The 13,813-nt window shown below is 43.4% G+C and overlaps 2 protein-coding genes across 6 annotated transcripts; one reads left to right on the top strand and one right to left on the bottom strand.

Moving 5' to 3' along the window:
- Positions 1 to 4,489: 4,489 nt before the first annotated feature.
- LOC115748922 lies at positions 4,490 to 7,125 on the top strand. Of its 5 annotated transcripts, none has more exons than XM_030685583.2 (3): positions 4,490 to 4,763; positions 5,334 to 5,384; positions 5,573 to 7,125. In XM_030685583.2, exon 3 carries the CDS (start codon positions 5,597 to 5,599, stop codon positions 6,911 to 6,913), a length of 1,317 nt encoding a protein of 438 aa, XP_030541443.1. In that variant the 5' UTR covers positions 4,490 to 4,763; positions 5,334 to 5,384; positions 5,573 to 5,596; the 3' UTR covers positions 6,914 to 7,125. The 5 variants fall into 5 exon arrangements, with proteins under 5 accessions (XP_030541443.1, XP_030541440.1, XP_048130294.1 ...); XM_030685580.2 differs by having other exon boundaries at positions 4,491 to 4,763; positions 5,334 to 5,400; positions 5,577 to 7,125; XM_048274337.1 differs by lacking the exon at positions 4,490 to 4,763 and adding an exon at positions 4,794 to 4,998 and having other exon boundaries at positions 5,334 to 5,400; positions 5,577 to 7,125.
- A 354-nt stretch (positions 7,126 to 7,479) lies between these two features.
- Positions 7,480 to 12,931, bottom strand: LOC115748916 (protein TORNADO 1). Its single transcript, XM_030685569.2, has 3 exons — positions 10,789 to 12,931; positions 9,423 to 10,666; positions 7,480 to 9,002 (listed from the first exon to the last, which is right to left on the bottom strand). The coding sequence occupies exons 1-3, from the start codon at positions 12,290 to 12,292 to the stop codon at positions 7,614 to 7,616; spliced, it is 4,137 nt and encodes a 1,378-aa protein (XP_030541429.1). The 5' UTR covers positions 12,293 to 12,931; the 3' UTR covers positions 7,480 to 7,613.
- Between the last annotated feature and the right edge of the window lie 882 nt (positions 12,932 to 13,813).

Below are 13,813 nucleotides of genomic sequence, written 5' to 3'. Positions count from 1 at the left end.
AATCTGAGTTCTGTTTCAGTGACGGTTTTGTGTTCGTGTAAGTTCACACCCTTTTGCTGCCCAAAAGATACAAAAAAAAATTACATGGCTCAGCAAAGTTGCATGTAGACAGAGCCTCCTAATGCACCAAGAAGAAGACTTCAAAAGTCAAAACGAACAAAGGACATGTTAGAGCTGCCTTTGGGCCAGTGCCCACGACAATGCTTGCTCACACCTCAAAACGGGCTTTGCTCCATATTCTAGAAGGAAAGGAGCAATAGCGCCAACCCAAAAAAACAAGAGACTCTCTCTGGATTTCACGGAAAAATTTGACACCCAACTTTCTTCAATTTGAACAAAAAGCATCAATTTGACACATCGCTGTCATAGCGACAGCTTAAAGAACAAAAGAAAAAGAAAAGAAGTAGGTATTTTTTCCACAGTGGATTGCATGCAGTAAAGTCAAAGCAAATTGCTTTTAAAAAAGCGGGCAAAATCACGGGCATCATTTGATCTTCTAGTAGCTGTTAATCCCCAAAAAATAAATAAAAAATCCTTCATTAGTCAAGCCATATTGGACAGAGTCCAAGATGAGGACGCTCTCTCTTCTAGAGGGCAATATCTCGGCAGACGAATCTCAAGTCTGCCCGAACAAACGATTTCTTTACTAGCGACCGGAACCAGAATGTTCTGTAATTTGTCCGTTTACCATAACGTTTTAGTCTCGGAAGAATGTGGGTTTGTTTTTTTGGTGTGTGTGTGTGGGTTAGACGTGTGAAATGTCAAAGATGCCGTCGGATTAATCTTTTGTTTAGTCCATGCTCGTGACAACTTTGTCCTGTGCAACTTTTTATCCCCTTGCCGATGTGTGTTTTCTCCTTGCTAGCCCTTCTTTATCAACCCATCGAAGAAAGGGGGACCCAGCTGCGCGCTCAATCGCACCCACCCCTCGATCTTTACCGGCCATTACCGGGGTCATGTTAGTCTCGCTGTGGCCCCGCGACGACTTAAAAAATCGATCATAGTAAGCTCCGAACATGACGGGTTTTTCGATAGCGTCCTTTACTTGAAGCGGGCAATCGGCGAACAAATCAAAATGAAAAGTCGGTAAGCATCTGGCCTCATGCATAGTCCTCGATGCGCCAATTGCGGCACATCTGGTCGGTCTCTTCCATCCCATGATCTTTTCTCTCTCTCTCTCTCTCTCTTTTGGGGTGAAAAGGAAGAGGTTGTAAAAAGGGTTAAAAGAGGGAAAGAACACGAGTCCCATCAGTCGCTTTCGATCGCCAGAAAAGTCAAAAAAATGGGTTAAAAAAGGGGAAACCAAACAGCGTGGGGGAAAAAGATCCGTCTATGAGAAAAGAAGGGCAAAAAAAAAAAAGAAATCATGACTATCTTTGCTCGGAGGGCGGCCCCCGTCGTGCCACCTCCCCCAACCCCACCTTGGAAAAAGTCCAAATCGGATTGGATTCCATGGTTTTTCAAAAAGGCAAAATTGAAGAGGGAGGGCCATGAATTCAATTTTGGAGAGGCCAAGGACGGGGAGGAGTTAGGAGAAGGACCCACCATTGATTAGGCACTGATTTTGCCCCCGGAATTGAACTTTTTTTTTGTTTTTTTGGAGTTTGAATCGTGGAAGCACGACACCCTTGTGGAGAAAAGGGAAAAAAAAGAACAAATAAATTAGATAGAGATAGAGAGAGAGAGAGAAAGCACACTCATCAAAAAAAGGGAAGTGCTCTTTGAAATCTCGGGTGGGGTTTGTTTTTGCTAACTAAAAGCAAAAGGATTTGATTTCCTCATGGGGTCGCGCCCGGATGGGTGGTTCTCTGATTGATCCAGCATGTGCAATTTCGGTTGCTCCTTTTCCTTGAAGCGTGATTAGGGAGAAATACATAGTGCCACGAATGTGAATGCTGGGAACCAAAGAGATTATCTGTCCTTTTGGGAAGCTTGTGAGCCATAACCGCGCTCTCGTGGTTCGAAACTATTGCTATGCGCGATTATGGTGCTTCGCAAAATCCCAAATTGATGTATCTATATCAAATTTATCTCGAAGTAATTTTTTGACCATAAAAATAAAACTTCATTCGGTACTTATGCGACAAATTTATTTTGATCTTCAAAAATCCTAAACCGATACATCCGTGACAAATTTACCATGCGTTAATTTTCGTTAAAATGGGTTAATATCACGAAAATTTCAAACGGTGTACTTGTGACAAACGGAGGGTAAAAACCTCGAACTAGCACATTTATCAGCCGAAACATGCCATTCAACTCGGTAATTCGATAATAAAATTTAATGAAAATTAATAGAGGGTAAATTTGTTACAAGTAAACTAATTTAAACTTTTTAGTGATAAAAAAAATTTACTTGAAATAAATTTATCACATATGCATTAATTTGAAATTTTTTTATGGTGTTAATAAAAAAAAATTTAATTTCGCATCGACCAAGTTGTGCTCTGAAAACCGGTGGCCCTATTGCTTGACGTAAAGACCCTTGGCATTTTCTCCCGTAGAATAAAGCCGAGGGGTCTAGCGATCTAGATCCACCCAGATGATGGTAACTGGCGGCATAATTGATGAATTATAGGTGCGCAGCCTATGTTCAAAAGCATTCCGATATTGAACTTAACGACAGCATTTGCCTTATGTCCTGCACGTCCTCGTCACTCCAAAAGCGGGCAAAGTCAAGTTCCAAGCAAAACTTTCATGGAGTATGATGTTGATGAGGTCCAGGAAGACAGCAGCTATGCTTATTGCTTAGGGCAGCCCATGTGGTCCAGTCCAGGTCGAGACGTTGGACGATGATACGTCTCGAGAAGCCGGAGGTCTCGCGTTTCGTTCCTGTCTAGGATGCACACATGATCTTGTACTCCGGTCACGTGTTGATGTCCCGAGTTTCGTGTACCCACCATGAGTGAGGCCAAATTCTAAACGTCGTACACATTGAAATGCTCTCCGAGTAATTGGTTAGCGTCGTGTCGTTCTCTTGCGATGTAACCGTTTGAATTGTGCATTTGCGTGTTTACTTGTCAATATTTTTCTAGATGTTGTTTGGTCTAGTTCGAGTTTAATGTATATCGCATGCAACCTTTCGATAAATTTATAGTTTTGTAATTATGATCGTACCTCATAGCGGGGCAAGCAATAAGGCGAATCACCAATCTTTTTTCCTTTCACGGGTGTGGTGAGGTCGTATCTTGAGTAGATTTCTGATTTCGACTATTGTGTGATTTTACATCGATTACGTTGTTGTTCTTATTAGCATTCGTAATCCGATCTATAATAAGGCGATTTGTAAACAATTACTTTCTTTTATGAATTAGATCATACATGGTGCCTTTTGCCCAAGGCACAAAAGTTTCTATCCACTAGGGGCAAGACATTTTTTGAAAATGGTCGAATTCGGGCATGTCATTAAGGAACGTTGAGAGCGCGTATGGCAATACTTCTATTTCGTAAATCATCTTCTAATTAGAAGAAGATTTTTCTACTATGCTCAGAAGCAGAATTTGATTTTTCTACTTATGCTCCGTAAATTGATTTTTTAACTTATGCTCCAAAAGTTGATTTTTAATTAGAGAAATTCGTTTGGTAACAATTGAAAATTTTTGCTTCTAAAATATTATAAACACAAAATCTTTTATGAAAAATTATTGTTGGCGGACGAAAATTTTTTACTTCATTTTTAAACTTTTTAAATTTTTTTAATTTTTAAAAATAAAAAATTATTATTTATTTTTTACTCTGATGGCTAGAGACAATGGCTCGGTGGTGGGCAGAGCCGGTTAGCGGCGGTGGTCGCGGGCCGCAATTGGCAAGTAGCGGCGATCATGGGCGGTGGCCGATGGAGGTCTGCAGGGTGATGGTCTGTGAAGGTTGCGAACGGCGGCAGTAGTTGGCGGTTGGCCGGGGGGCCGGTGGGTGTCGGTGGTCGGTGGAAGAGGGCGTAATCGAAAAGAAAATGAGGGTGTATTGAAAAGAGGGTGAGATAAAAAATACTTCTTGAATTTTTTTTTATTCGAAGAAGTGCTTCTTGAGTTGATAAGAATTTTTTTTTTAAATTTTCAAATCGAGGAAAAAATAATTTTAGATGTGAAAATTAGTAGAAATTTCTTTCAAAAATAAATTTTTTTACAAAATGAATTTTTTGCTTCAGAAATTATAATATCGAATGAATTTCTATTTGAAATATACTTTTAAAACAGAAATTCACTTCAAAGAGTGTTACTACTATCTGCCTCCTGAATGACCAGGGCCGACTCACGAGTCGCAGAATGAACAGTTGCTAGTCGGAGCCATGAGTTGACCCGGGCGAATTTGTGTCCCCACCTACGGTACGAACGCCCCACTCAGCTCGCACCTCATTAGTCGGCTCCGTATCCGAACGCGTGGGACGGTGTAGATCGCCTCTGCGGACCGCGAGCTAATATCCGTCCAATAAATCCACTCAAGATCATTTTGTTTAACAGATTAATGAATAGCTTATTAATTGCTTTAGTCTAAATTTTTTTTGTTTGTCTGGTGGTATTTCCATATAGTTGTATATATAATACCGCCCACTGTCCACACGTACTAAAAGCCTTCCGACAATCTTCAACCTTCTCGGCCTCCTGAGTCGTTTGTCGCCAGCAACAGTATCATTTACTGCGTGCACCTGCCAAAGGACTTCGTACTAAATAATTCACTGGGTTTGGGTCCAAAGGGAGCTTGACACTCGATTCAAGAACTGGGTCTGGACAGATCTTGGGGCTGTTTGGACTTTGGAGCTGGAGGCAAATTTCTGTGCTTTCTTTGAAACTGTGATTTGGGTGGGTTCCTCTTTTTTTGCTCTTTCGAGCGAGTTCATGGGGTCATAATATGATCTTGAGCCGAATTTGAGTGGGTTTTGCTTGCTGTCCCGAGACCAAATCTTTGTGTGCAGTGCTTTTTGGTTGGCTTTCCCCTGTTTACCACTTTGGATTCTTTGTTGATTGTGCTTTGGTGTTGATAAAGTTGGTTGCTTTATCGGTATCTGTTCCTATCTTGTGTGCCTTTGGATTCTTTACAGTTGGGGTCTCGGTTTTCGAGTTCGCTCTCAATAATTGAGGGTTTTGCTGCACAAATTGCGATTGTTCTTAGGCTTAGGGTTTAGTGAATTCGTAATTTCACCGATCTCAAGGCTTTAGCTGAGTGAACTTTTTGTCTTCTAGCTTTGTGTTGTGCTTATTTCAGCTCGAAAACTGCTTCAGTTAGAGGGTTGAACTTGAATTGTGGGTTGGTGCTTGGTTTCCAGTTTCTGGGATTTGGGGCAAGTTACAGTTCGCTGATTTTAAGTTTGATTTTCTGTTTGCTTCTTTTGCCAGAGGAAAGGTTCTAGCTTTCGGTCACAGTTCCTTTCTCCAACTCGGAGTCGAAGTATTACTTGATAAGGTAATCTTGTGCTTGTCCCATTAGAGCTCATCGCAATCTGTCTTGCTTTCTGCTTGATTTCTGAACTTTTTGACCACTTTGAGTTGAGTCCATTAGTGCAAGCGGTGTGTTGTTTTTGAGTCAGAAGTTCTTGGCACTGTCACCTGATGTTTCACATTAATTTCGTGCTTGTCCAGGTTTGGTTATTCGGTCTAGGATGGATTCGCCACAGTCTGTTGTTTCGGCATTCAAGAGCTCTGTTGTTGAGGTTGAGAAACAGCAACCGGACTTCTTTGTCCTGAACTCTGGTTGTCTCTCCAAGGGCATTGACGCCAATAGGAGGGAATCTGGTGGTGGTACCTTGGAGAGCTTTGTTGGCTCTCTTGAGGTTTTCGTGCATCGAGCGAGGGACATCCATAACATCTGCATATACCACAAGCAAGATGTTTATGCTAAGCTTTGTTTGACCAGCGATCCTGACCTTGCTGCGTCTACCAAAACCATTAATGGCGGTGGGCAAAATCCAGTTTTCAACGATAATCTTCGGCTCAATGTACGAACATTGGAGTGTTCCCTCAAGTGTGAAATTTGGATGCTGAGCAGGGTGAAGAATTATCTGGAAGATCAGTTGCTGGGTTTTGCTCTGGTGCCATTGTCCGAAGTCATCCTCAAGAATGGGAAGTTGGATAAGGAGTTCTCTCTCTCTTCAACTGATCTCTTTCATTCCCCTGCAGGGTTCGTTCATTTGTCGCTCTCTTATACTGGAGCTTCACCTGAAGTGATGGCTATTTCGGCTCCACCCACTGTTTTGGCCACTGAGGCATCTGTCCAAGAATCAGAAGTAGCCGAATCGGACCCATGTGAGCTTGATAAGATCGAGTTTCCAGATCCAAAGATTGTTAATGAGAATCAGATGATGGTTTCCGAGTACTTTGGCATCCCATGTGATAGTTTGGACTCTCGGAACTCTGAGAGCTTGGTTGCCTCAGACGAGAATCAGCTGAGTTCAGAAATGGGTGTTCATGCAGTAGACAGCATCTCAACAGCCACAGTTCAGTCGGTCCTGCATCCAGTCCGTGATTCGCCCCCAAGCAGCGTCTCGACAAATGGGGTATATTCTCCTTCAGTTCCTGCGAGCTCCCAGTCCTCAGATGCTCCAGTAGCTTCAAAGTATCCAAGTCAGGAAGAAGATTCCAAGCCTTCAAATGAGCAGCATGTTTCAACCCCAAAAGATCTGGGCGTGCACAGTGATGATCGTGACAGTGCTTCCTCCGGTGGTGCATCGAGCAATTCTTCAGCAAAACCTCTTATCACTGTAAACATGGAGCCGGAGCAGAAAGTGGTGCAGCAGGATTTTGTGGACATGTACATGAAAAGCATGCAGCAGTTTACCGAGTCCTTGGCTAAGATGAAGCTTCCTATGGACATTGAGAGCGAGGAACCCAGCCCGGCAAGTTCGACTCCTGATCAGAAACTGCAGGCATCAAAGAGTAATGGTTCCCGTGTGTTCTATGGGAGTAGAGCCTTCTTCTGAGCTATTGTTCCAATAAGCTGAGATGGAGTGACACGGTGACAGGCTTTAGAGTGAGGACTACTGATGCTGATAGTGAACTGTAATAACTCTTGATTTAGTGTGGCATTTCCCTTTGCATGTTAAGATGATTTAGGATGGGGATCATGACGTGTACTTTTAGCAACTACTTTGATGTTGTCAATGATGTCCATGTATAAGAATCATTTCTCATTTAACTTTCCTGTCTACCTCTACTAGCCAATTATCACCAAATCTCCATGTATAAGAATCATTTCTCATTAACTTTCCTGTCTACTTCTACTAGGTAATTATCACCAAATCAGTCTTCCTTTTGACTTATCCAGAAACGGGTATGATCAAGTAACATGTTGCTTCTTCATTACAATGTGTGAAATGGGTGAAAGCATCATGACATTGTTTGAGTCTATCATCCACAATAAGTAGGCTGTTATATCTGTGGGACACTCATCTCTCTTGCAATCAATCGGCAGTTAGCAGAGAAATTTCACATCACCTAGTGTTTTTTTGTCATATTCTGATTGATAGTCTTGAGCCAAAGCCTTTTAGAAGTCTGAATTGCGGCGATGCGTTTATCTATTATAAGGAAATAAATTGGTTCTATTGACCTTGACTTCTATGAGGATGAAATACATGAATTACATAGACAAGTACAACGCTCTTTTTAGGCGCCTTTGCTTCATCAAATCGGTACTTCGACTATTTCATTTGCTCTGTTGTACATATGCCTCCGACAGATCCACGCAATCTGCCCATCATCTTTGTATCGGATCCTCCACAGTCCAAACTTCTCTGCGATATCTTTCCCGGTTGAACACCTGCGGTCCCTCAGGAAATCCACTACCCATTGTTGTGCTGCTCGTAGATCTTGCTGTATATCCCTCGAACGGTCAGTGGTTCTGCTTCTAGATATTGTAGCGGCTCCAACAGCCCCAGCGGCAACGGCTCCCGCTGCTCCTCCATACATGAGGGAGGAATCGGCTAGGTGAGCGACTTCCCTGCTCAAGTCGGGGATCATCTCTCCCATCCCAGCTGCTAGATGGGCTCCAATCTTAAGTGCAAACGTGATTAATTTCATGAATTTTGTCATGTACGGAGCCAAGCATTGTACCGCCCTGTTATCGATATGCATCATCTCGCATCCTATCTGATCTTCCACCACATGCATTTCTCTGCGGTATTCACATAACATGTGCAGTCGAAGTGCCGTCATGCCTGATATCATATTGGTGACCAACCTCCTTGAGTAGTTCTCTGTTCTGACAAAGTAGAACATGTTGGGCACTTTCCTTTCCTCGACTAGGACATTATAGTTGACTAGATAGTTTACTTTGTGGTGAAGCTGAAGGAGGAGTCTGTGCTCATAGTATCTGAGCCCTTGGATCTCCTGTTTCAGATCTCTGATTTCCTGCTCAATGATCTTCAGTCTCTGCAGAACTGCTTCAACACCCTTGGCAATACCGCCAAATGTGGGCTCAACTCTACAGTCTGGTTCCTCCGTTGTCGACATGGAGCTTTCGGGTCCATCTGGATTGTTTTCATTTGGAACTTGCAGTTCATTTGCAAGGTTGTACAGGTCGTGATACCTACGGTGCAGCACCTCACGGAAGTCATCATCTGATAAGAGGTCCCGAGCAAAATCAAAGCCAGCTCCAAGCACAGATCTTCCAGACTCTGAGACTGGATGCCATGTGTGCTGATAATCATACATGCTCTCTGCAGGAACTGAGAGGAGCGCCTGCTTCAATTGTTGCAGAGAGACAAACTGAGATTTCCGGTATCTAGGCGGTGTCAGGTTTTGCACGCATTCTGGACGCAAGATGTTTTCGGTCAAGTTGACACCATGGCAGAGGCTTTGGATAGCCGGAATAATGAGCTGCTGTATGAGTCGGAGTGTTTCTGTCAGATTCTTAGTGGAGCATGCCAGGACATCAATGTAGTATCCTAGTTGTCCTCCAAGTTCCACCCTGATATACATGCCATTGATGTTTATGACGATGAGGTACTTCTCGAGACTGTAAGTTGCTCCATGTTGGTTCTTCAGTGCCATAATTTTGCTGTGGAGGTGTACCTGGATTCACAAAAGCAGAGATTATCAGGAGTCTGAAACTGGGACATAGTTTTGTATTCTTAGTAGTAAGTTCTCCTTTTGGCTTTTTGGCTGGCACGACATTCTGATTAATGCCTTCCTTTATATGTTGATTAGTATTTGTGAATATACGACTGATTTAGTTTCTGGGAAGTTATGGACTTTGAGTAGGGTGTGAGCCAATCAAACATATTCGTGCCTAGTCAGTTCGATTCATCTCTTCCATGTTGATGAGGACCATGGGTGCTTGAGATCTATATAGCAGAAACTAAGTTCTAACCACAACCTACATTAGTAACGATTTGCTTATCAGAATGCATCACCCTTCAGAAACTATGGTGAAGCCCAACTGATGATTCCCTGAGAATAGGGAGGGGAAAAGAAGATCATAGATAAAGTAACCTGTAAACGCGGGAAGAAGCCTGGCGTAAGAAACATGTGACTTGAATCATCACACTCGAGATGCCGTCCGGCATAAAGGCAGTCGGGTGAGCTATATGGCCACCTCTGTGGCTTTCCTCTGCCTTCTTCAAGGATTGAGGGGATAAGCAGCGGAGAATTTGGATCTGATGGGTCTTGTTCCAGACATAGCTCTAATTTCAGCATCATCCTTATAAGGTCACTCGCATCCAAGTTGTCAAATACTTTTGAACCCATTCCAGGAATGTGGCTCTGTAAGCTTCCTCTGAGAATCTTCTCCAGTTCTTTTCTGCCAACAAAACCGTTACTGTCTGATGAACCGTGCCTTTTGACTTCTAATCTCACCAGTTGGCCAAGCACTTCACTGCAAAACCACTCACAATCTAAGATCAGGAATTGTAAATCGTTAAAGTAGATGACTTCGCCCATGTCATGAAGGCATGAAGCCACAGTACGCCTCCTGGTCTCCAACTTCTCTTTGTTATCATGCCTTGAACGAACTCTTAAACATGGAACCTTAATTTGACACAGCTCGCTGAACTCCTTCCACTTCATAGTGGGTCTCCCGTAGTGTTCTGCTCTCCAGTCTGACAGAATTTGCACCATGTCATTGCAGAGCTGGTAAACCCTAGGGACTCTTTGGAGGATTGTCTTACTAGTCCTCCGAAGGTGGTGGGTCAGGTTACTAACAGATGCAGAGGATCTTGCGTCGACTGTGAATACAGTAGGGTAAAAGTCTACATACCCCTGGAACTTATCTCTTACCCTCTGAATTGAGTTCCCTATTTGCTGCACATTTTCAGATGCCTGATTGATTTTGTCATAATGCGTGAGAACCACTGTCACATACGGCAGCATGCACTGCTGTGCTGCTCTGCCGGAATTGGAGACTATGAACCTGAGCCAGTATTGGATGTCTTCCTCCACCTCTGCCGGTGTCTTTGGTTCTCTGTTGTTCGGTTTTCTGAACAAACTCGAGATAATTAGGAAGGATGACGCGCTTCCCTGCCCTGGAAACATGAGGTCATGGAGGGAATAGAATTCGTGCTGACCCGCCAGGTTCCAAATAGAAATCTTTGTCTCTTCATCCTTGAAAGTTTTTATCTTCATTCCAGTTGGTTTGACCGCTTGCTCAACTGGATTTACTAGTGTCTTGACCTGATCAATGTAGGGAAGCCGCGAGGAAGAGAAATTTTGTGATATGGAATGACACAGTGTGTTTTTACCTGCCAGTTTATTTAACAGCGGGACGTTCCATTACTGAGCATTCAAGGAACACAGATCATGCTATGAAATTAGGCACTCACGACTTAATTGATTCAAGCGCAATTTAGATTTGGAACATTACCTGCATATTCCTGCCCACACAGGAATACTCTACATGTCTTTGGCGTCACAAGCGGCATGTCTTTCATCAAGTCGATTTCCGGTTCAGTCCTCTCACTCTGGCCCAGTCTTTGGTTTATCCCATTTGTCTTCCCCGAGTTGTGCAGTGGAGTTCCGACTAGATCGATATTCTCGATCCATGGATTGATTTGCAAGGTTTCCATTATTGCCTGCAACACCGGCTCCCCCTTTACCCCTTTGCACCCTTTCAATGACAGGTATCTCAATGTAGCATTTCTTTCTAAGCTCTTGAAGATTTTGATGAAGTCTTCTGGTCCCAAACTCTCGTCGTCATATATGCCGAGATGTGTCAAACTTTCGTTTGTCGTTAGCATCTGCAAAATGGCTGCCAATCCATCTCTTCCGATTTTGGTTCTTTCACCTCCAAAAGACACCGACTTTAAGGTTATGTTGGCTTGTATCTGAAGAGCAGAGAACCTACTCAATGGACAAAGTAAATGTTCGACAGCAACACCACCAAACCAATTCCCGTCGAGATACAAGCTATGCAATCTCTGATTTTTGAAGAGTCCGGCTGCAACATAAACAACTCCTTTGTCCTTAAGGCAAGTTTTTGACAAGTTTACCTCTTGAAGAGTCTGGTTCTGTTCCAGGACCCACCGGAACTCCTTCGCCCACTGCGATTTCAGTCGTACCCCAGTCAGGTCAAGTGCTTTGACCGTAAAATTCATACCTAGAGCACATGCAACCCTGCAAGTTCCAGAGAGATCGAGCCGATATATGCGCAACGTGCTGTTCTCAGGCACAAACTCCACCACCTTGGAACTCCTTTCTCCTTTCTCTCCACTCCAAATATGAACTTCCATGATCCTGTTTCTTGCCAATACTGCCGAAATTAGTGGCGTTGCTGTTATGGACTTCGAGTCGAAAATCGTCAACAGCTTTAGCGTGGAGTTCACTTCGATCATCTTCGAGAGTTCCTCCGCACCTTTTGGGCCGATCGAGTCTTCCCATATTTGCAACTCTTCCAAGCTGTCATTGTACTTGAGAGCGGACGCTAGGAGCCCCGCTCCGGCGGCCCCAAGTCCGGATTCGCAGAAAGTTACTTCTCTGATCACTTCGTTACTCTTCAGAAATTCGGACAACCGCGCCAAACAATCCACACTGAATCTGTTCCTCCGGAACACAACTTCCTTGATGCTCGAGCTACGCTCCATCAGCCCTCCCAAGGTTTTTACCAGTTGCAGCTCCCAACTGACGCAGTGGAACTCGAGGTTTCTCAACGATGAGCGAGCATTCTCGGATGTACCTATCGCTGCAAGGAGGCGGGAGAAGTACTGGAGGTTGTCTTTGCTGATGTTCACATTCAAGGAACTTTCCGTTTCCTGGAAAAAACCAGACTTGGGTTGTGAGAGGCCGAAGGAAATGCTGTGCAAGACGAGACTTTCAGATTCGATCGCTTGTACAACCCACTGCAGATCTCCGAGTCTCTCATCTGATGCCATTGCTATACGCACTACAGAGGAATCGCTCGTTTGCTCAAGAAATCACCTTATGGTTTCAACAGCCGAACACTTGAAGGGCACTCGTGAGTTCATGAGGTTGATAGCTCGGTACTGTTTAGTGTGGATGCTGCTTTTTCTTTCTGGTTTTGTCCATGAACGACAAAAGGGTTCACTGAGCTTCTTCCCACGAGTTCTTGCTTCACTCCTGCTTTATCCCTTACTTCTCTTTGAAGTTATTCTATTGTGCGACTAAGGATTCTTGAAATTCCACTTCTTCTCAACCTATACATTCTCTTGGTTTTGGCTCATGTATGTCTTTTAGATCATGTGATTGGTTCTGGTCATTCATTCAAATTTCTGAACCAAATATTTAGTGGGTGACTTTCTAATTCAAGCAATGCGGTGGTGATCTTCTTAGCTTGTGCTGCTGTACAAAGTGAGCAATGGGGTTGGATCATGTTGGCATGGTGAACTAAGATCTGGACACGCTACTGAAAAAAATTTCACCTTTTTTGATCCTTTTGGTCCGTTTACACGAACTTTACCACTTTTACCTGTCCTTCCTTTCATATGGGCCAAAAGCAGAAAGGGAATCCCATAAAGCAGTGCATCTCTAGTGGACAACAATGATGCTAACATTCACTCTCTCTCTCTCTCTCTCTCTCTCTCTCTAGAAAGATCTATAGCTACAGCAGAAAAACAAAACTTGAATAGCAGTGTGGAGGACTATTATGCTCCCAAGCCACAAGCAGCTGGCCCATGGGACAGTTCTTGGTTAGACCCTTAATTTGTGATGGTCCGGGCTAATCCCATTCGTTGCTTTACGGGTCTCACATCATCTAACGGCTGAGATTAGGCGATCTTAGATGGGCCGAGTCCATCCAAAAAGATTTCCTGGGTGCCGGAGCCCATTCCAGATGTTGCGGCAATCTATGGTTTTTAATTCGCCCTTTTCATTTCCGGCAAATTTTTTAACCGAGAAAAAGAAAAGGTGACAGTACATCTCATGTGAGAACTTTGAATTGTTAATGGGTAGTGACCTGTCATGCTTCTTTCGAAGTCTCGGAGACAAAGAAGGAGACAATCATTCTTAAAATACTGTCCCGTTTATTTATTGCTTATCGTTGTAGTTGGCAGGCACTGAGAAAAGATCGACTCAGTCAGAATTTACGGCGAAGATTTAGATTCTCAATGAACTTTTTGGCCAAAGTGCGGTTTTCAATCTTTCCATGATGCCCTTTCCTTCTTTAGAAACATAAATCAACTGTCAACAGTCAAAAACAGAAAAAAAGAAAAAGGAGAACCATAAATGAATGGTGGCATCTATCTCCTACCAATGACAAGGTTAAAAAAGAATTGACCTTGCCGTGGATATCAGTTATAAGCCTTACCTAATGCCATGCCATTGTCATCAGATTGGCGAAAATAAGTGGGGACCGATTGCCAAAAGGCTAAAGACAGGAAGCAGGTTATGTGTCTCTCCTTCAAACTAAAGTTTGGTCTTTGAATCAGATCATGTTC

Source organism: Rhodamnia argentea, chromosome 2 (assembly GCF_020921035.1).
Source record: "Rhodamnia argentea isolate NSW1041297 chromosome 2, ASM2092103v1, whole genome shotgun sequence".
Taxonomy (NCBI): domain Eukaryota; kingdom Viridiplantae; phylum Streptophyta; class Magnoliopsida; order Myrtales; family Myrtaceae; genus Rhodamnia; species Rhodamnia argentea.
Note: the sequence above shows the minus strand (reverse complement) of the source record. Positions and strands in the feature narration are given on the sequence as shown.

Excerpts from the sequence above, each read along its gene's own strand:
- LOC115748922 (XM_030685583.2), top strand. The coding sequence starts at position 5,597 with ATGGATTCGCCACAGTCTGTTGTTTCGGCATTCAAGAGCTCTGTTGTT.
- LOC115748916 (XM_030685569.2), bottom strand. The coding sequence starts at position 12,292 with ATGGCATCAGATGAGAGACTCGGAGATCTGCAGTGGGTTGTACAAGCG. Across the intron at positions 10,667-10,788 it reads GTGTGGGCAGGAATATGCAG|GTAAAAACACACTGTGTCAT; the intron begins GTAATGTTCCAA and ends ATAAACTGGCAG. Across the intron at positions 9,003-9,422 it reads GCTTCTTCCCGCGTTTACAG|GTACACCTCCACAGCAAAAT; the intron begins GTTACTTTATCT and ends TTGTGAATCCAG.